We start from the raw sequence: 22,793 nt of genomic DNA, 5'->3' as shown, positions 1-22,793 counted from the left end.
CGGGACTCGGTCGGGTCCTGCGCGGGCCGCGGCGGCGGCGGAGGCGGCGACGATCCTGCTCCCGGAGCTGCGCGCGGTGGCCGACACCCCGGCCGGCGCGCGCCGACCCGCCCGGCTACTCCACGTCGTGCCGCCGCTTGCAGACGCGTCCAGCCTCCAGCGCCCTCCTTCTCCTGCTTCTCCTCCTCCGCTCGCTCCGGACGCCAACCCGGCCACCGACGACCAGCTGCCGCCGTCGCCTGCAGCCCCGGGGACGCGCTGACTAGGGAGCGTTATTCCTTAATGGGGCTGCGAGAGGGGTCCCTTGGACTCTCACCCTTCCCCACCCTCTCCTGGGTTCTCTCCCACTCGGACTTTCTCGCTGCGGGTAGGTGGGCACTTGGCACCCTGAAAGAGACCCTGTCCTTTTCCTTTCTGCAGCCGGGCAGCTCCTCACTTTGTTCCCGAATGGCTCCCTAGACCGTTATACTATGTTCCCCATCCCTGTCCCCGTGTCTCCGTCACTTGCGCTCCTGCTCTTCTGTTCCTTTCTCTGCCTCTCTCTCTCTCTCGGTCTCTGCTTCTCTCTCCTGTCTGCCTGCCTCTCTCTCTCTCTCTCTCTTTTTCGTCGGGAGCTTCTGGAGCTCCCCTCGGAGCGGACCTTCTGCTGCCAGCAGATAACATCACGATCTTGCCTGGGAGGAGAGATTTATAAGTTCTCCCTGAACCACGTGTTTGCCTTCAACAAAGTGACGTGCTAGGATTACAGTCAGAAGTCCTCTCGTTTACTTAGACCACGAGCTCTCCCTGAACCGTTGAGGGGGTGTGGAAATGAGGACGGCTGTGGGGAAGGGAGGGAGGAGGTGGAGTGTGCGCCCTGACAACAGTGATTTATGGTATTTACTTTATATAGTCATTTTGGACGCGTCTGTTGAAGGACAAGCTATCAAGCCTCCCGTTTTTACTCAGCATGGCTCACTCACAGCCTCCCAAACCGAATCACTTGCTCTAGAATGTCTTTCCTCCTATATTGTACACACACACACACACTCTCTCTCTCTCTCTCTCTCTCTCTCTCTCTCTCTCTCTCCCTCTGTCTCTGCAAATGAGCATCAAACAGTTTATTCAGGATTCACCCAACCCTGAGACCTGCTTCCAATCCAAGATTCACCTCTTACTTTTTTAGTGGAATTATTTTCTGGGATTCCACCAGACTGTTGCTAGTACCTTTATCCTGAAGCTTATTACAGTTTGCTGTTTACTGTCTAGTCCTCCATTTGACAGTGAATTGCTGAAAACAGAAAACAGATCTTCATCTTTTTTATCTAGAGAATGAAATCCATTTACTTGTTTCATTCTTGAAATGAATGAATGGGTATCTTAATTGGCTGCCCACACCACTTTTTGCTATGGCTCTCTCTTCACCTTCTTCCCCAGCTAGACATGAGTAACCACCTTCATTCTTTCCATAGCATACATCCAGGAAGCTGGAATTGTAAAGTGTTTGATGTCTGCTGTTGGGCATTACATACAACTTGACATTTTCTGTTTCACTCTAGTCTCAGATGAATCCAAGAATGATTCTTGCCACTGTTCACTTTTCCCTTTGTCTTTCATTTTATTATTTTATTTTATTTTATTTTATTTTATTTTATTTTATTCAGTTACTCAAAGTCAGCATTTTCATTTCATCATGACTGTGGCCATACTGCCTAGCAGATGATTTCAACTGGAAACTCTGTTGTTTTCCCCCAAACTCAAAGCCTCTACATTAATTCCTTTGTTCAGATGTTACTTTTATGATAGAAAGGTCACAAGGAACTTTAACTTCAGGAGTTTACATGGGGATGGGGCCCGTATCATTTGTAAATAAAGGGTTGAATAAGTAGTCATAATTATAGCAGACACATACTACCCTTAGTAATGTGAGACAGATAGGTAGAGATATATGTATGGTCATTTAATCTTTACAAGAACCCTAGAAAGTATTACAATTATCATTATTTTGCAAATGAGAGGACTGAGGTGCAGAGAGACTAAGTACCTGGTTCAAGAGCATAGTAAGTGTAGAAATGGATTTTAGAGTCAGGATCCATTGTCTGTGTCCTTACCCACTATGGACTTCTAAGATGCCCTGGGCACACGGCTATGTCTGACAAACGTGGATTCCATAGTGAAGTAAGTTTGGGAGATACGTGGGTCCCCGTTGCTTCTTGCAGATTCACAATCCCCATCATCGTGTTAAAAGCTCTGAGGATCTTGCAGGAAAAAAACCCAAAACTGTTCGGCTCTTTTATCTAGCATATTCTGAACTCTTCTGAACATGGAATTATTTACCTATGAGGGCACATCGGAAAACTCTGAAATCAAGAGACTGTTCCAGTCCACTTCTGAAAATTATGTATAAATCAGCATTAGCAGTTTCCTTTCCTTGAGGCCAGTTTCAAATCCAAGCAGCTCGAAAAGACTTGGACAATGAACTGCCATTCCAATAGCCGAGGCAAAGTGTCACCCAGAGGAGATGCTGTGGGGCTCGCAGTTTCAAGTTGCTCCCCCCTTGAGTTCAGTTTGAGAACTGCAGTCTGCCTGTACACGAAGGGGGAAAGGTGAATATTCGTATACCTCAGGCAATTCTAGAAAGTAGAGCAAGGCTTGCAAACAGGACCTCGGGACTACAGATGTTGCCTTGGAGTATGGCCGGTTACCTCCTTCACGATACTCCACTGAGGACATAGGGTCAGCCTCCCCGCAAATCAGGGAGACTACCCCCTTGGTGTAGACACAAACTCACCAGAGGTTGAGTAAACTCAGATTAGAGTGGGTTAGGTTAGCAAAAGTCCACCTGCATTACTTCTAGGAAAACAACGGAAGCCATAAGTACTTCTGACAGCCCTTCCCAACAAAAACAGACACACTTATGCCCATAATACTTGGTTCGTTGAGCACTTATTGCTAACTTAACAACGCCTTGGACCTCTTGCTTATTCATAATAAACTACTTTTAATTTCCCCAAAGCCCAGGAAGGTAGGACAGAGGAGGGGTTGGTGAAATGTGGAATGGACAAGTAGAGCCACTTGAGGCCACTTGAGCCACCTGATACAGGAGAGGAGTCCCTTTCTACCTGTCAGGTAGAAACCCTTTGAAGATTTAACAGGTTAACCCTGTAAGAGATGCCTCCCTGAACACCACAAGTGGATCCTTTCTTCTATTAAATAACTCTTTTGGAACCTTTTCATCTCTATATTCAAGAAGTAAACATTCACTAAATTTATTGAGATCTTATTATGTGGTAGGCACTTTAGACAGTCTTCACAGTAAAAGGGTGTTTAACCCAGATAGATCATCTTGATTACCTCAAAATGGTATTTAACCTACATAAACAGGCAGGCTCCAGAGTCAAGTTTTCATGAGTTCAAGTTTCTGCCACTTTTTGTTTTTGTGATCCTGGCCAAGTTACTCGATACTGTGTCAGTTTCTTTGTCTGTGAAATGGGGATAATGCATGGTACCCACAAGACTACTGAGGATTAAAATACACAAGGTACACAAAACAGTTCCAACAAACCTGGCACTTAAAATGTGCTCATTAAATGACCCACCATTTTCATATCCTGTCACTTCTTCATTTTTTCAGGGAACGTGTAACAAAACACATGTGGCCTCTCCTCTTTCTCAGATACAAATAGAATGAAAAAGCCAGGGTAGATGCTAATAAGACTTTGCCTCATGGTTACGCCTCTGAGGAGTTTGGGGAGGTACATTCCCATTCAGTTGTTTTAAACATTCTGGCTTTTTGCTCCCATTAATTCTAAGAAGAAAGGACAAGAAAATATACTTTGGGTGAATAGAACTCTAAATGACTGAAGTCCAGTTAGGTTGAAATTCAAGATTAAGGTCTCTTATTATTTACCACCCTAAAATGGACTTCTTTGTTTCCCAGATCAGAGGGGAAAGGGTGCAGCTCTTTCGAGCACTAGCCCTTCTCTGCTCATTAATGGGTCCATTCACTAAAGGCCTGCAGAACTCCGACAAGATGCTAAACAAATGTTTGATATCACAACTACTCATCTCTGTCCAGGGCTTTACCCTCTGGATCCTAGGCAAGAGTTTATGATGTCATAGGTCGTTCCTGACTCTAATGAAAGAAGAACTTTATTTGCAACAACTTTGAAAACTTCCCACAAGGGTTTCAACTATTAAAACTCAGGAGGTAGAAAAAAGAAATCTATAGAACTACTGTAATTGATTACATTTTCCTCTAGTGATAAATGCTAAATGCAAATAACGCTTGAATGTGAAAATATTAAGCCTTTTTTAGTTCTTCTAATTTTATATTTGATGCAGTTCAGAAACACTGGCCGTGTCCTGTTCTGTTTGCATTTCTAGAAGTAAACAAATTTCTGCTCTGGACTAATGAAGCGGAAAGGTTAGTGATTTCCCCAATTATTATCTCCATTTTGTAGCTACAGGTTAATCTAAGACAAAGTGATAAAGAGAATGGAGGGAACAGCGGGCAGGGAGAAAGGCTTAAAGAGAAGATCAGAGGTGGTGAGAGATAAAGGGATAAACTCACGAGATAGGGACAAGACAAAAACAGCACAGCAGAGATAAACACCCTTTAATGATACTCTGTGGGAACATTCGTCTTACCCTCTGGAATTATGATTAGTTGATGGATTACTGTGTTGGCTTTTGGGCACTCCTATCTCTGCATATCACTCCATTTCTGCTCTGTGAGAGTTCCAGCAGGAGGAAGTCTTTCTTTCGGAGGCAGTCTCTCAGTGGCCTGGGCTTTGTCAGCCCCAGGGTCTACTAAAATCTGGTTTGCCTCTGGTGAAGTTCATCCACTAAAATAGCATTTAGGGACTGATAGAAAGAAATGGACATACGAGGACAGTTGGCACAGAGTATAAAATGGACACCTGCTTAATAAAATGCTAGTGCTGTTACAAAGAAGCTAGCCGTGGGATTTTCCTCAGTCAGGGCAGCGTTTGCTACTGAAGCTTACAGAGCGTCTATGACTTTCCTCATCCACCCACCCAGCAGTCCAGACACACTTCCCAAAGCAAGAAGCCAGGAGTAGGTTGCTGGGGAGAAAGGCAGAGAGAGAAGTATTTCAACAAGGCACAAATAAAAATGAAAGAAGAGTAGGGAAAAAGAAAAGGCAAATGATAAAGACACGATTAAGTTCCCATACTTAGAAAACATGAGCATCACAATGTAAAGTAGAATTTTTATTTCCCAAGATATGTCATCTTCTAAATGAATTTGTCATCATCTCAGTGGGTATCACTGTGTGAAATTCTGAACGTGTGCATTTTCATTAGTGAAGTTACCAACCTGTCTCAAACAACCTTGTCTTCCCGTTGCCCCGATTATCCTGCAACTAAAAAATGAAAACGACACAAAAGTCAACAGAGCATAGTAATTGCACATAAAAAGAAAACCTGGGTGTAGCTTTTTATGTTAGAAGGGAAAACTAGTGAATAATTATTTAAAAAAACAGAATATAAGTATACTCAATAAATACTTTAGAAAGCAACATTATATGAGTGGCAATAATCTGTAAAACCGGAGACTCAAGACTACAAACTTTCCCTGATGTGTAAGTCTCAGAAAAGAAAGCTCCTACAACTGGGGTGACCATACAATTCATCACACAAGCCTGAGCACTTTCAAGAGTAAAGAGGATGCTGTTCATAAATACATTAAGATAAAAAGGGTAAACGAGGATTGTCCCAGATAGTTACCTTATTTTGAAACGAAGCCACTTTAAAATCTGAATCTGTAATATCAGACATTCACCCGTTCTTGGGTGAAGTAGTGATATATTTTGCACATTTCCAAGCCTCTTGGTTTTTATCGATGCTTCAGATTCCAATAATCACTATCAGAGCTTAAATTTGAAAATGCTTCCTTGTACAGCGTTAACATTTATATACGCATGCACCACCCCAAACTGAAGCCCCTAAGAGGTGCTTGGTCAAGATTCTTTTGAGCTCCATGAAAGCCAGTCTCCCAATGGAAAGGAAGAAGATATTAATAATTGGGATTAATGAGCATTTCATGTATCCTGTCCAAAAATTGGTTTTTAAATTTTGGAAAAATAACAATCGATAAACGAACTCGAAAAGTAAAAATGAATTCTGTCCTCTCATTTTAGTGTATGGAAAAAAGAACAGAATGTTTCTGTTTGCTATCTGGTGCTTATGGGTCACCTAATACTTTTTTACATGTTGATCTCCCATGTTTTAATAAACACTAACAGCTTCACAAAACCAGAATTTCACTTAATTAAAAGTGTTGTTTCCTGTTAACTTGAAAATTTTTGCGATGGAAATTCATACAATTTCTTCCTCCTTAGATTATTTCAGTTATGCCTACATGCTCCTTTAAGTACAAAGGCAGTATCCTTACAGTTTCTGTCAATGGCAGGCTATTTACCGTAAACGAAAGAAATACATTTAGAAAATGGGTGTGTGTTATGACCCAAAAACAGACTTCATAATACACAAACAGGATTTTGGTTGCCTGGTCAGTACAGATTTGGTTTTGGGTTTTGCTTTTTTCAGAAATCATCATCTGTTAAGGTTAATTAAGGTTATTAAACAACAGACAATTACAAAGTCAACCTAGTTATTTGATGAGTTGTAAAAATTAAATCTAATCAATGACACAGTTGTATCCATTGTTCAGAAACTAGCCACTCATCTGGTTGTAGGGGGAAAAAAAATTCTATCAATCAGTTAATTCAATGATAGCTTAAATCATGCCACCTAGAGGAGAGCAGTGATATTTCTCACAATTTACTATTCGGAGAAAACCAACATGCTCAATTTTCTGAGTATTTTCATCACAGCTTATTAAACAATCATACAGTTGTCATTTTGCTGTAACACCTTTTAATAAAAACAATCAACGGTTTCTCCTCAAGAATATTTCCCACTGATTTGTTGTTTCATTTCCAGAGGAGAAACACTACCTAACGAAAACTACCGCACAAAAAAATGAAAGCTACAATTTGACATTTTGAGAATATACACTTTTAGAAAAGATCCCAGGTCAGTAACAATGGAACTTCCTTAATTCTAGTTATCTCCCAGTCGGTATCATTCTAAGCTAAAGCCTAGTCTTCATTCCTAAAACATAATTTAAATATCTAAATTCGTAATAGCAAAAATGTCAGCACTTACATTTTTATGAATCATCGAGTGTCATTAAGGAATGAACAGAAGCATCTGGGCCATATATTGTATCTTGGGAATGAAAGGAGCAGCCGTCATGTTCTAATAGACAGAACTACTCGATGCTAACCCACTAGTGACGGCAGTTGCATTTTGCAGGATCCAGATAATTAAAACGTTTCAATTACCAGACATACTCAAGACCTAAAATAAATTCTTCAATAGTACATTGTAAGCTGACAGCAGCTACCAAAGTGAAGCTTGAGAGGATAGGTGTTACTTAAACTCTAAAATGCCACTTCCAGGAAGGTTTTCGCCTTTTTGATACTTACCCGTTTCAGGCCATAGGTTGGTGTCCTAAGTAAATGAGACTGCAAAATAGAACATGTGCATTTAGTTTTTCGGAGCAAAGTTGGATTTCTAGAATCTCACTGTCTATGAGACACTAACATCATCTAAAATGTAAGGAATTACTGTTGTGGATAGCAGCTCTGTTGATTCAAGCTTGGACTTGACTGTATTGGCTGTGACCTCGCCTGTTCCCTCAACTGTTTTTTGGGGGACAATAATAGCATCTAAAGGCATTATAAGACACTGTACTCACATCTGGCACATGATAATTACTGTATAAATGTTTGTTGTTGTAATTACTTGTTCTGTTCCAATCTAAACTTGAATGAAGGATGGGACTATCAAAATAAGATGGTTGAGTGTGAAGCAACATTTTTAATAAATCAAGGAAATATTCTTATTTCAAAATAAATTCTTATCAATCAAGAAACACAAAGTGACACATGAAGAGACAAGATTCACATTTTTTATGTTCGATGGTCAAAGCCAGGTAACTACTAACATTTAAAAGAAAAAGCAGGATTCTAGCCAGCAGGACTCTTGCTACAGTTGTCTCTGCACTTCTCCCTATCAACCCTTCAAGGGTCCTAGGTAAGACGGCATTTTAATGTTTCAGTTCTGGAACAGTGTAAGTAGGCAAAAAGATAGGCTTTATTTTAATATCTCATTAAATGTCACAATCTTTTTACTCAGTGTGAGACTTGTCTTTCACACTGTCAAAATTATCTTTACAAAAGAATGTATTCTTATATTCATCTACTGAATTTTTGGCATTTAAAAAAACTGATCCTATCCATGTTTTTCATTTTACCTTTCAGTGACTGTACCACTGACACATGTGTTTCCACTGGTCTTCAGAGCCATCATTCTAACTGGGAGCAGAAATGTGGAAGGACCGAAATTGATGTAAATGATCTCTTATCACTGAACCTATAGGTTGTCCAAAATTTCTTGCCATTTAAAACAATGCTACAGGGGGCACGTGGGTGGCTCAGTCAGTTAAGCATCCCACTCTTGGTTTCGGCTCAGGTCATGATCTTGAGTTTGTGAATTTGACTCTACATGGGGCATATGAGGCTTTGTGCTAACAGTGGGGAGTGTGCTTGGGATTCTCTCTCCCCCGGCCCTCTCTGCTCCTCCCCCACTCGCTCGCTCTGTCAAAGTAAATAAATAAACCCTAAAAAAATTATTAAAAAAAAAACCAACAATGCTGTAATACTGTTCACACAGCATTTTTATAATCAGGATTTTTTCCCGAGTAGGGTTTCTAGAAGAAGGATCACTGGGTCTCAATATGTATCTACTATCTGCAGACTATAACCTTTTGTTGGGAGGGGGGAGAGGAGACTCTATCTAGAAGAGAAACATTTACCATTACATAGATCAGAAACGAATGACAAGTCTACATGCACAGCACCTGGCCCTCGAAATGCATAGTAGAGACCCTCCCTACTCCACAGTAGGCACTGTGCTAGATAGGCATTGTGAATACATTATCCCAATCCTCATTATATGAGCAAGTGTATCCCAATGCCTGATTTATATGCTAGTGATATGTAATTTCACCTATCAGTAAGTGTACTTGGGAGAACCAAAACATGGCCCTCGTGTGTCACATGATCTAGTTATTACTAGTGCTTGTAGAGGAAGATAATATGACCTGGAATCTTGTGAACTATCAGCTTTTATATTAATAATACATTTAAGAGAGCCCAGTGTTCTTGTCCAAAGACAAATATTATATAGAAACAACCCTGCCGTTATGCTTGGGACTACACAGTATTTCAGGGGACTGCTGTGTCTGGCTGCCTTGCTGGTGTTTTGAGGGCTGATGTCAAGCCACTGTGTATGTCCACTCCATGGGAGGGGACACATTTTTACCTCAGATTGAAGTCTGGTTCTGCGAGTGCAAAAAGGCAACTGTCTAGTAGCCTGAGGGTGAATGGACAGCTGCAAGGCCACCCACGTGTAAGGACACAGCTCTCAGCTGTCTCTCCATTCAGAGCCCCAGTTGGTCCTGACCCCATACAAATCTGGTGTTCTCGCTTTGATGTTTATGAACCGATTGCATTGAAAATGCAGGATGATTCAGGGGTTAGAGAAACTGTTATTTATACAAATGTGGTTAACACCTCATCATTTTAAACTGGCCGTGCTAATAATGCTCATTGCGCTTTGTTTTGTTTTTTTGCCCAAATCTGCAATCTGCATTTGCTCTGGCAGGATGTCGAGTGTGTGCTGAAATAGACTGGAACTGGACAAGTCTAGAGCCCTGCAACCGAAGGCACGTCTTCAGGGAACTTCCTAGCTTAGATGTGATCTGGGATCTGCGGATCTGGTAGGTCTCCAGATGTCCTTTCTCCTGTATCGGGAACCTGTTCTCTTAGAGAATCGATATGATTTATTGGTGTATTCATTCTGAAAGCTGCAGACAATTACACTTAAAAAAAGTGAAATGCTATTTGTTATTTATTTTTTCAACGTTTATTTATTTCTGGGACAGAGAGAGACAGGGCATGAACGGGGGAGGGCCAGAGAGAGAGACACAGAATCAGAAACAGGCTCCAGGCTCTGAGCCATCAGCCCAGAGCCCGACGCCGGGCTCGAACTCACGGACCGCGAGATCGTGACCTGAGCTGAAGTTGGACGCTTAACCGACTGCGCCACCCAGGCACCCCAATGCTATTTGTTATTAATAGTGGCCTCACATTTGAGGGCAATAGTTACCTGAGAAATAGTGTTAATTGTAAAGCGACTTACTATATCTTCTTCAAAATACAAATAGTGAAAAAGAGAAATCGACAAGAATTCAATCGATAAAATGACACCGATATTTGTATGTATTTAAATTGTATCCAAAAAAGTTTGTCAGAACGCATAGACATGATTTCAAAGTTTACTGATATATTATCAGACTAAATATATGCTCTGTAACATTATTCTCTTTAGTTAGACCATGACTAGCCACATGTAGCTGTCAAAATTTAAAGTAATTAAAATTAAGTAAAATTTAAAACTCTGTTCCTTTGGATCACTAGCTACATTTGAAATACTCAGTAGCCACTTGAGCTACTGTATTGGATAATGGAGATTTAACAGATTTCTAGCACCACACACGTTCCTATTGGACAGTACTGACTTGAACACTGAAATTATAAGGAATTGTTTTCACTTCTTTAACACACATGCCTGCTTACATCCTTGGTTGTGAATGCTACTTACAAAGAGCATTTTAGCAGAAAGCTCAATATGAACCCCTGCTATTGGAGGGAGGGGCAAAAAAAAGTGGGAAGAGGTGAGCAGTGCTAGACTGGTGATTCTTGACAAAACATGTTTTGTGACTCTCTCAGGACACCTCTTGTGAGCACAAAAGGTTTATCACACATGTAGATAAAAAGCCCTACATTATAACTCCCTGAAATTATGCTTAGTAGTCCAGATGAAAAATATTACTGTGGTTCTCTAAGCTAAAGAGCACTCTTTAGAAAATCGAAAATTATTTGAGAAGCATTAGAAGTGATCTTCCACCTATAAAATTGTGATTAGAATTGTCGCAACTTAGTATTTTATCACTGTTCTAAATGTCTTCACATGAACTTCGAAGACCATTCTACTTCCAAACCTGTTCACAGGCCCTCTTGATTAATACATCTAATTAGGTCTCAGGAGAAGTTCACCCAGTGAAAAAGTTCACCGGGCCTACCTTTGCAGCAACAGTCACTGAGATTCATGTATCCAGCTGGCCAAAATTCAGACTCCTGTTTTCTTGGGGAGAGAAAGAGAGAGTTTTTTGTAGGCGTGGAGTAGTCCTTCCTCCTGTTTCCAGAATTTGTTCTTACTGCCAGTTCACCTCAAACAGTCCTCATACTCCTATCTCCAGGCCTTAACAGTCTCTCTACCTATCACTAACATATCGAATGGAGACAAATATGTCACATTAATTCTAAGAGGTGAATTTTAAAAAAGAGCAGAATGAATTCAGCTTCCTTCATTTAACTAATTGTATTAAATTTAAGTCAAGAAACAATGGTAAAATTATTCTACATCTAAGTTAAAAATGTACAGTTTGCTATTTTACACACTGCTATGGATTGAAGATGTGTCTTCTCAAATTCATATATTAAAGCCCCAATCGCCAATGTTATGGTATTTGGACGTGGAGCCCTCTGAAAGGTAATTAGGTCACGAGAGTGGAGCCACAGGGTTAGTGCCCTTCCACAAAAGACTGAGAAAAGATGATCTTTCTCTTCCCCAAGGAAGACACTGCAAAAGGTCAGCTGTCTACAAACCAAAAAGAGGGTTCTCACCAGACATCAAATCTGCTGGTACCTCAATCATCCCACCCTACGGAACAATGGGAAATAAATGTTCTTTGTTTTAGCCAGTCTTTCATATTCTAGTATAGGAACCTAGGCTAAGACAGACACAGAAAGAAAGACACACACGCTTCTCCTTAAGAAATTACAAAGGTTGGGTGTCCAAACACTTTGGCTCAGGTCATGATCTCACAGTTCGTGGGTTTGAGCCCCATGTGGGGTTGCGAACGACAGTGCAGAGCCTGCTTGGGATTCTCTCTCTCCTCTCTCAAAATAAATAAATAAACTTAAAAAAATTACAAAGGTCCAAAGATGTATCTACTAATTTTTCAAATGTTTGTTTTTAAAAGTGAAATTCATGTTGCACAAACAGATCTACATACTAAACACAATAGTAGTACTCTGAAGTCATTAAAAAGACTGAAAAAATAAAACCTACATCCCATTTCACTTCAGACTCTTTATTTAGCACATATATTAAGATAAATAGTGAGCAAAAAAATTATCCAAAGGTTGTGAAAGTATCACCTTATTTATTTGACCTCCTCCTCTCTCTTCTATAGAAATACTTATGCTCTTTGGAGATTCCTTTTCAGGCATGGCCTAGGCTTTACAATTCCTTTAACTCCTGAGCAACACAATTTATATCTTCAGTCTGTCTATGTTTCTGTTCACACTTCAACCTCAGGACGTCTCTGCTACTTATGTTTAACTAGGACATCTTCAGGCATCCGTCAACTGTAATCAGATGGCTTTGTAATGAAGTACTGTACTCTCATGGCCTGAAGACCGGCACAGGGGACAGGATTCGTTGGTGGCCACTGAATATTAAGTATATTCATAAACGCAAAACACAGTGATTAAAAGAGTCCTAAGAGGTTTTCCAGAATATAAACATTCCCTTTTCACTCCCTTGTAAAACACACAAAATATTTTAAAGAACTTGGACTTACCCTCAAATAAACCTTCCAGAACCTCCTAGTGAGTCATTTTCGGCTCTGAGTACTGAAGGTGAGCCTTTGAACTAGCCCATCTAAAGGGTTCCGAGGTATGCTTTTCAATGAGAACCATACTTGATCTATGTAGAATTCTAGGGAAGTTGAAAATAAATCCAGTACTCCAACTCCAAACTACAGTGCTAAACTACTAAGTTTTTTCAGTCTGAAACACGTATTAATTTTGACTTGGAGATTTCAATGCCTAAAAACAATTACTGACCAATACTAAACTACGCTAAAGATTGAGAGCATTCACCGCAGCCATCTAAATATCCGGATAAGGGGATAATACCTAGTTACGAGTTATCTGGTTACTATTTTTCATATAGTCTTTCTAAACAAAAAAAACTTTTTATTGTTATTGTATTCTAAATAGTTAACAAAAATACAATCCAAATGTTATATTTGGATAAATTGGGGGGGGGGGGGTACACAAGTGCAGTTCTTTTTCTTTTCCCTCCTTAACTCAAAGACAATATAGGAGATGGGAAAAATGCAGACTTATCTGGCTGATGTGAGAACTTAAATGTTGTAAGTCAAGTACTTAGGGTAAAGATGACAGAGCTAGAATATTTAAAATATTCATCTCCAGATACATACTTAATTTCTAAAACAATAGGCTGGTACTTGGATTTACATTCATATACGATGATATTCTGGCTACACATTGTACAGCCAAGAGGCACCATTACTAATATGTATATCAAACATCCCATCTTTATGACAGAAATCATTTCATGTACTGTGAATATGCTTCACAGCCTTCTGAGAGAAGTGATAAAATTTTTTCTTACACTGGCAACTCATTTTTATTTTGGGATAAAATAATTTCCAAAAGAAGAAAATTTGCATATATTCTTTCTTACTTTCAGTTAAAAAATCTTGACAAAGTTTTAAAATTAAATCAAAACCCTAAGTGTATGTTTCAAAAGTGTTTTCGTAAATGAAAAGTGATTTGCCCATTTCTATCACCCAAACGTCCTATTTAGAAGAAGTTTTGCACAGTTTTCATATGCTCCAGAATAAGATTAGTAGCAAAAAAGAAGTATAGCCTTTAATTTTAGGGAGAAAAAAAGCTTTTAACTGCTGCAGAGAATTTTCTTTTCCAAAATTATGTATGCATTAGGTTATAATAAAATACCTATCTGTGTTAAGTTATATCGTGATATTTAGCACTCTTAATTACTATGGAGGAGTACTTGTCCACATTTATTTAAATTATCCTGACAAAATGGTAGTTCTATAAGTTAATAAGACATTAAAGTTCAAAAGTTGGGATAATTACAAAAATGTATTTTTAGCTTTGCTGGTTTAATCACTTGATCTTAGGTGGACACCTTCCTTTATGCTGACGAATACCAGGCCACGGACTAATTTAACCTTAGATACCTAATACCTGTGACACTCAAATGGCTTTGAAAATATCAGTATCTCTGCTCCAGCATAATTTTGAGGTGAGGATGCAGGTATTTGCAAATGAGAAGGGAATCATTTTATTATGGAAAAATGGAGAAATTTATTATGGAAAAATTATTCATTAAATAATTCCTCCACAAGCTTTACATCTTAGGCCCAGTCTTACAGAAATTTTGGAATGATATTCAACAGTCTTACTTTCTCTTTTCTTTTTGTTTAACAGCTAGATACTAAGTCACCCAATGTAATCACTTTTAAGGCAACAATAAAGACCCGAATCTCCAATCCCATAGAGGATTCTGAAGCAGACTACCAGCAGTCTAACTGCCATTTCACTGGTTTTAGTCAGACCAAAAAAAGTTTCCCAAAAACAGGGAAACGGGGTGGGGGGGGGGGAGCTAAAACATGTCAAATATGCTTTCTAAGAAATTAGGCCTCACCGCATAAGTTAAACATGAGAATTTCTGCCCCAGTAAGTCTCTCACACAAAAATAACCTAACACTTAAGATAAATCTAAACCATTATATATGTATTACTCAGCATATAAAGGATCATAATATAAAAGTAAAGATTTGGTGTGCTCCTTAAATCTTACTAACCAGAAGATCTAAAAATGAAATCATCACCCTGAATCAGAAATACTGTATCACTTTAAATGTCACTACATAGGTTTTCTTAATAGCTCACCCAAACGAATACCCCAAATCCACCCCCCGCTGCAAACACACACACAGGTCTAAGAAGTTGGAAAGCTGAAACATACTGACTTCAAGCAGTTCATTTTTAATTATGAAGAGTACTGTATTTCTAGAAACTAGTGAAACTGGAAGAAAACACCAATGTCCAGACCAGTGTGTAAAACTTATAATGTCCTGGCAAATTGTGCCATCTCGCTGATCAATAAGGAACACTTCTTTTCACAAATGTTGTGAGGAACAATGCTTAAAATTATACATAGTCTGAAAACCTAATTTTCACAAAGTTTTCATGAAAAGGAAAAACACCAAGTTGGTAATAGTAAAAGTCTTCCGGATTTCTTACAAATTTTAGCTTTATAAATGTCCAACTCAGAGAGCATGAGGTATTTTTCTAGGAAAAATACGACGACGGTATATGCGTTTCCTCTACAGCCTATGTGTCGGAGTCGCTTCCAGACCCTGGTCTGCTGTTATCCACGCCATCACTTTCTTTGTCCCAGTCTTTCATGGACGCTCCCATCATGAAATCATCTCGTAGGATTGTCCATCCAGGGCCCTCTTCTGATTTCCCTTCAGTCTGAAGGCAATTACAGAACCAAAATATCAAAAGGCAACTTAATTATAAGGAAATAACAAAACCCAAGCTACAAAACAAACTTATCAACACTTACTTTTACAATAGGAATGAAAACAAGACAAATTATAGACTGATTTAATTTATATACTACAATATATGCACAAATATGTAATAGAGCTATACGTTAGTATTTTAACCCCATAAAGGAACAATGAAAGCAAAATAATTTTTTTGCAGGGGGAGGGAATATAGTAAAATCTAGGTTTATTGCCAATTTTTTTAAATCTGGCAATCAAAACCAACAAATATTATTTAACATTCAGTGACAATTTATTAGAAAAATGTTGGCAAATTATTTTAAAACAAACAGAAATTTAACAAAGGCTTTTAACCCCACGCCCAAAAAAAGAAATAAAAGGAAAAGTAACTTGGTTCTGTGCTAGATTTTTATAGATGTTATCTCATTTAACACTTGATAAAAATTTGAACCAAATGTTCTTTATTTAAGTTATGATCTCATTGCCTGACCTAATCATGTAATCAAAAGACTAATCACATGCTAAAATGATAAATAACTGAAGCAGGCAATAAACATAATAGGTAGTCAATTCATTTTGCTTATTTACAGGATTTACGTAAAACTGTATGACAGCCTAAGAATTACAGCCTTTCATTTCATGGTACAACAGTACCACCTTGTGGTATTAATTAAGTAATACAATATATGCGGAACTCAAGCTCTGGGATTTCTTTCCTTCATTCCACAAACATTTACTGAAAACTGTGTATCAAGCACTGTTCTTCATGTTGGAAATACACTGATGAACAAAACAAAGTCCTGTCTTCCTGGAGCTAACAGTCTATGCCTTTCTATTTATACCATTTACAAAAATACACAATGTTGGAAAAATCTCCCTAAACATGTAAGAACCCAGGATATTTGGTTAGAAAATAGTGTTATCTTTATTGGGGCTATGCAATTTTTAAGAGAAAAGATATTAAAGACATTTTCTAGGTTATAAGAGACTACTTATCTAATTCTGAAGCTACCTTTTATTTTAAAAAACATAGCCCTGAAACAGTCACTCCATTTGGGGGGGAAAAAAAAAAAAAAAAGAAAGAAAAGGACACTATTACAAACCAGAAAACATGTCCTACTGGATTACTCGTGTCTTCCTGGGATCAAAGAATCAAGCAGAGCTTGTACCCAAATATAATGGGAAGACTGGAGAGCATATAAATAAACGTGAGCAAAAATTTCAGAATTGACTTAGTATGTCAAAAGGCATACTTGTACTATAATTTAACCAACGTAAAGAACAAAAAATATCTGTGCTGGTTAAAAACCAACAGTAAAACACTTCTAAAGGCTCTCCTGCCACACCCATAGGGGAGCAATCAAGTAAGAAGGAAATCTGGAACTCTCCTCATGGAGTATGCTAACACCTTCCCATCCCTCGTTTCTATAATATCAAATCTACTTTCCTAAAACTATTTTTGCTTCTGTTAGATTAAGTTACTTAACTGGAAAAAAGGCTATTTTTATTTTCTTTGCTTCAACTGAAGTTTTGTTTGCTAATCTCCTCACCTTAATTAAGAGAAAGAGTTGTTCCCATGAAGGGATCCACTTTGACACAACAAGTAAAACACCTCCCTGCCAAATTAATCATTCAGTTTTCATATAAATTCTAAAAAGTGTATGCTTCCTGGTATAGCCACATGCAAGTTACTGACTAGTAAAGACTTACCCTGACATTGACGTTCGTGTTTACATATAAATATGCAATCTCAACGGTAAGCTTCCGTGTTCAGACAAATGCACCCAACATGCTATCAACATGTTACCAACCAGAAGGCAGATCCCACATGACTGAGCTCAATCCAGACTGTTCCTACATGAGAGCTCATCCTGACAGCCAACTTCTGCTGGACTGAGTTACTCCTCTACCAGGCCGCGCCACTAAAGCTCTTAGCACCTGAAGAAATGAGGGAGGCAGGAAGGGTGGGAAGGGACAAAGCCTCACACCCGTAGTTCGGAAAGAAAGAAAGGAACAATAGTGGACCAAAGGAAAGGACTCCTTAATTAAAATGTTGAGACCATGCTTGTCTTGAAAGACATATTTTAGGCGAGGGGAACAACAACAATAAATTCAAAGCATCTCTCAATTGACCAATTTGAAAAATAACAATGAAGTTTTACTGGGGAATTCTGGTGGTACTGTTTTGTTTTTTAAGCATTCAGTATCATCTATATCAGTAATTTTCCAAGTGTGGTCCTCAGACCAGCAGCATTAGCATCAGTATCACTTGTTAGAAATTGAAAACCTCAGACCCCACTCCAAGTCTACTGACTCAGAAACTAGAGGTTGGAGCCTGCAGTCTCTTTCATAAGCCATCCAGTGCTCCTGACACTTGCTAAAGTCTGAGAATCACCAGTCTATAAAGAACAAATATTTCTTACTGAGTTTCATTCACTGCTACAAAACCAAGTACACTTTATAGCTGGAGAGAAAAGATTTTAAGTTTTGGAAATCCAATGTTAGACACATCACTGGATATTTTATAAATTGCCATCATTCAAGATTTCATATTACAGTGGTATTTTTATTCTGTGAAGCAAAAATATGGAGAGAGAAAAAAAAACCAGACAATAGAAAACTCAGTATAAACAAGTATGGGTTAATACATTTAAAAAACAGACTTTTTCCTATAGTATCTGTCATGATGGCAGTTCAAGAAAGAAAACTCTGTCTTAAAAACAAAAGGATAACCCTTTACTTTCTATGCCTACACTTGATAAAGAAATACACAGCAAGAAAAAAGGCAGGGGGGCACATAAGGGGATAGTTTGAACAGAAACAACTAGTCTTGCTCAACTGCAAAACTCAACAAAACAACAGAAGAGTGATTTGTTGTTTTAAAGATATAATCCACAAGGAGAAGATCCAAATAGACAACAGCAACACAATTTTAGAAGGTGAAGCAAGACGGACTACCCTGGCAAACCCAAGAAAGCTGACTCTTAAGACTGCAATTGTCAAGCTGCAACCAACCCAGTTTACACTGTAGGATCTTCAAAAACCAACCAACCAACAAACCCCCCAGGAACTGGCATTGACTGGATACTTTTGGAAGTGAGGGTAGGAATGGAAGGATCAAAATAAAGAGAACTGGGCAAACGTGATGTTGAGAATCAGATCTCTGGATCTCCTCCCAGTCTCACACAAGCTTGGTGGAAGACTGTTCAACCTCTGGAGAGGTCACAGGTTGGCACAGATGAAGGCACATGTACATACCAGAAACAGGGGATTCAGTTATATCCCCTGCCCCCCAATAATGAGTCCCAGCCCCCTTCTCACATTGGGTTCCTGAAATGCTGGGAGGCAGACCCTTTCCTTCAGACAGAAGATCAGGAAGGCTCTAGAGAAAATCTAGCCGTTGCTAATAAATAATCAAGAGAATGTTATACTAAAGTTCATGTCACATGGGTAATACCCACATGGTTCAGAACGTCAATCGCCTCTGGGATTATTTGTTCTAATCATGAATAGACATTTTAGGATTATCAGAAAGAAAACAGAGTATAACAAACACAAATGTTTCGAAAGCAACTTGTAGGAAAGCAACACTGTTCAGAGAGAAGAAAATTTAGGGGAAAATACCATTAATATCCTCAAAGTTAGGAGATTACAGCGCACCCACAAAACGAAAGTAGTTTGCTATTTATAAGGTTTTTTTATTATTTTTTTTAATTTATTTCTGAGACAGAGAGAGACAGAGCATGAACAGGGGAGGGGCAGAGAGAGAGGGAGACACAGCATCTGAAACAGGCTCCAGGCTCCGAGCCATCAGCCCAGAGCCTGACGCGGGGCTCGAACTCACAGACCGTGACATCACGACCTGAGCCGAAGTCGGACGCTCAACCGATCGAGCCACCCAGGCGCCCCAAGTAGTTTGCTATTTAAAAAGAAACATTAAGAGAATACAAAGACCTTGAAATTAAAAATGTGATGGAAGAAATAAAAAATGAATACAAGGGTGAGAAGATAAAAGCTGAGGAAAAATAGTGTAAAAAGAAAAAAAAGGAGTGGAAAACAGGAGGATGAATTCAGAGGGTTCAACATACAAAATAACAATTATACAGAAAGAATGCCAAAAAGGAGGGGAGGAAAATCAATGAAACACTTCCAGAAAAATTTCCCAAAAGTAAAGGACACACATTTCCAGAACGAAAAGAGCCTTCCTGAAGGTCCAAAATACAAAAGAAAAACCAAGCCACATCAAGGTCATCTGTAAAATTTCAGAATTATAGATACTAAAAGAATATCCTATAAGCTTTCAGAAGGAAAACAAGTCACATACTTAGAGATGATCAGGAATCAAAATACATACAGATCTTCCTATAGCTATCCTGGATGCAAGAAAGACACAAATTCTTTCAAAATGCTGAAGGAAAATAAATTCCAATTTAAAATTTGATACCTAGATACGTTGTTATTAAAGTATGAGGCCAGAACAGAGGTACTTTCAGACATACAAGTTACCCAAAAGTTTACGTCTAGTAGTTCTCAGGAAACTACTGAGAATGTCCTCCACAAAAAGGTGGAGTAAACCAAGCAGAGAAAGACACAGGATAGAAAAACTAGGAGATCCAACACAGGAAGGAGAAAAGAAACTGCAGGATGAGAGAAAATGGAGACTCCGGAATGGTAACTAAGCATCAGGCAGACAATCTGGAGCATGACCATCATTTTAACCTGACAAAAACATGGAGGAAATGCTTTATCAAAACAGTGGGAGTAAACCAAGAAAGAAGAAGGAATGAGATCCAGGAAATATGGAATCCAACCCAGAAAAAACTCCAAGGATCACAAAAAACTTAAGTCCCAGGATGACAACTGTGAAGCAGCTTCAGAGCGCAATCAGCCCAGAGAAAGAACAGAAGACTCCAGGAGAGAATAGCTCAAAGAAAATAATTAAAATAGATGTACTGCCTGAGGTAAATGGATTGTGAAAACCTAAACTAAGAAAGTTACATACGAAGACCAAGACAATAATTAACTTCAGGAAAAAACAGAAAGGAAACGAGTCAAGAATACAGAGATGTGTATTCAATGCAATTCCAATCAAAATTGCACCAGCATTCTTCTCGAAGCTAGAACCAGCAATCCTAAAATTTGTATGGAACCACAAAAGACCCCGAATAGCCAAAGGAATTTTGAAGAAGACCAAAGCGGGAAGCATCACAATCCAGATTAGCCTCTACTACAAAGCTGTCATCATCAAGACAGCATGGTATGGGCACAAAAACAGACACATAGACCAATGGAATAGAATAGAGACTCCAGAACTGGACCCACAAAAGTGTGGCCAACTAATCTTTGACAAAGCAGGAAAGAATATCCAATGGAAAAAAGACAGTCTCTTTAACAAATGGTGCTGGGAGAACTGGACAGCAACATGCAGAAGAATGAAACGACCACTTTCTTACACCATTCACAAAAATAAACTCAAAATGGATGAAGGACCTGAATGTGAGACAGGAAACCATCAAAACCCTAGAGGAGAAAGCAGGAAAAAACCTCTCTGACCTCAGCCGCAGCAATTTCTTACTTGACACAAAGGCAAGGGAATTAAAAGCAAGATGAACTATTGGGACCTCATGAAGATAAAAACCTTCTGCACTGCAAAGGAAACAATCAGCAAAACTAAAAGGCAACCAATGGAATGGGAAAAGATATTTGTAAATGACATATCAGACAAAGGGCTAGTATCCAAAATCTATAAAGAACTCACCAAACTCCACACCCGAAAAACAAATAATCCAGTGAAGAAACGGGCAGAAGACATGATAAAGAAGACATCCAGATGGCCAACAGGCACATGAAAAGATGCTCAACGTCACTCCTCATCAGAGAAATACAAATCAAAACCACAATGAGGTATCACCTCACGCCAGTCAGAGTGGCCAAAATGAACAAATCAGGAGACTATAGATGCTGGAGAGGATGCGGAGAAACGGGAACCCTCTTGCACTGTTGGTGGGAATGCAAACTGGGTGGGTGCAGCCACTCTGGAAAACAGTGTGGAGGTTCCTCAAAAAATTAAAAATAGATCTACCCTAATGACCCAGCAACAGCACTACTAGGAATTTACCCAAGGGATATAGGAGTGCTGACACATAGGGGCACTTGTGCCCCAATGTTTATAGCAGCACTTTCAACAATAGCCAAATGATGGAAAGAGCCTAAATGTCCATCAACTGACAAATGGATAAAGAAATTGTGGTTTATATACACAATGGAATACTACTTGGCAACGAGAAAGAATGAAATATGGCCTTTTGTAGCAACGTGGATGGAACTGGAGAGTGTTATGCTAACTGAAATAAGTCATATGGAGAAAGACAGATACCGTATGTTTTCACTCTTATGTGGATCCTGAGAAACTTAACAGAAGACCATTGGGGAGGGGAAGGGAAAAAAAAAAAAAAGAGAGGGAAGGAGCCAAACCATAAGAGATTCTTAAAAACTGAGAATAAACTGAGGGTTGATTGAGGGTGGGAGGAAGGGGAGGGTTAGGAGGGCACCTATTGGGAGGAGCACTGGGTGTTGTACGGAAAGCAATTTGACAATAAATTTCATATTAAAAAAAAAAAGAATACAGAGATGTGTAAAAGCCAATATAACAGCTAAAGGAGTAACAAGTGGTTGCCCTAGGGTAGGAGTCATAGAAAGTAGGCAGAAGGAGGCAGAAAACTGTTTTATAATAAATAACCCTTTTGGCAAAATGAGGCCTTTTAAACCACATGGATAAGTAAAAATTAATTTAAACATAAAAAAACAGGACAGCAAGAAAGGAGAAAACGAACTATCCCTCAATCATTTTCACAAACAGAAGTTTTACAAGCCTCCGCTAAGATCTTTCCCAAAAATCTCCCTTAAGGCACCCTCTGGTTTTATTAACCATATGATTCTGTTTTCCTTTCCAACTTTTTCAAATGAAAAAAAATATTAAAAACATGAATTATACTAGGAAGCTATTATATGCTGGACAGCTTACATAATATTGCCTTTTTTCTAAGTCTCTTAAGATTCCTAGCCAGACAGTGATTGTCTTTCTCGCATCTTATATAAGGAAGTTAAGGCTCAAAGAAGTGAAGCAACTTACTCAAATTCAGTTAATAAATGGCTGAGTCAGTACTCAAACCAAAATCCAGGATTCCAAGTCCAAGCTCTTTCTGTAATACTATACTGCTCTACAATTTAATTGA

The 22,793-nt window shown here is 38.9% G+C and overlaps 1 protein-coding gene across 1 annotated transcript in view; it reads right to left on the bottom strand.

The window, feature by feature from the left end:
* Window positions 1-12,275: 12,275 nt before the first annotated feature.
* Window positions 12,276-22,793, bottom strand: part of RRP15 (ribosomal RNA processing 15 homolog) — a 43,040-nt gene continuing 32,522 nt past the window's right edge. The window contains exon 5 of the mRNA XM_040460946.1: window positions 12,276-15,520. Coding sequence (XP_040316880.1) covers window positions 15,377-15,520 — 144 coding nt within the window. The 3' untranslated portion in view covers window positions 12,276-15,376. The remainder of the gene's footprint in view (window positions 15,521-22,793) is intronic.

The sequence above is a fragment of the Herpailurus yagouaroundi genome, unplaced genomic scaffold, assembly GCF_014898765.1.
Source record: "Herpailurus yagouaroundi ecotype Mexico unplaced genomic scaffold, PumYag 253, whole genome shotgun sequence".
Lineage (NCBI taxonomy): Eukaryota > Metazoa > Chordata > Mammalia > Carnivora > Felidae > Herpailurus > Herpailurus yagouaroundi.
The sequence above is the reverse complement of the archived record's forward strand: the minus strand, read 5'-3'. Positions and strand labels throughout refer to the sequence as shown.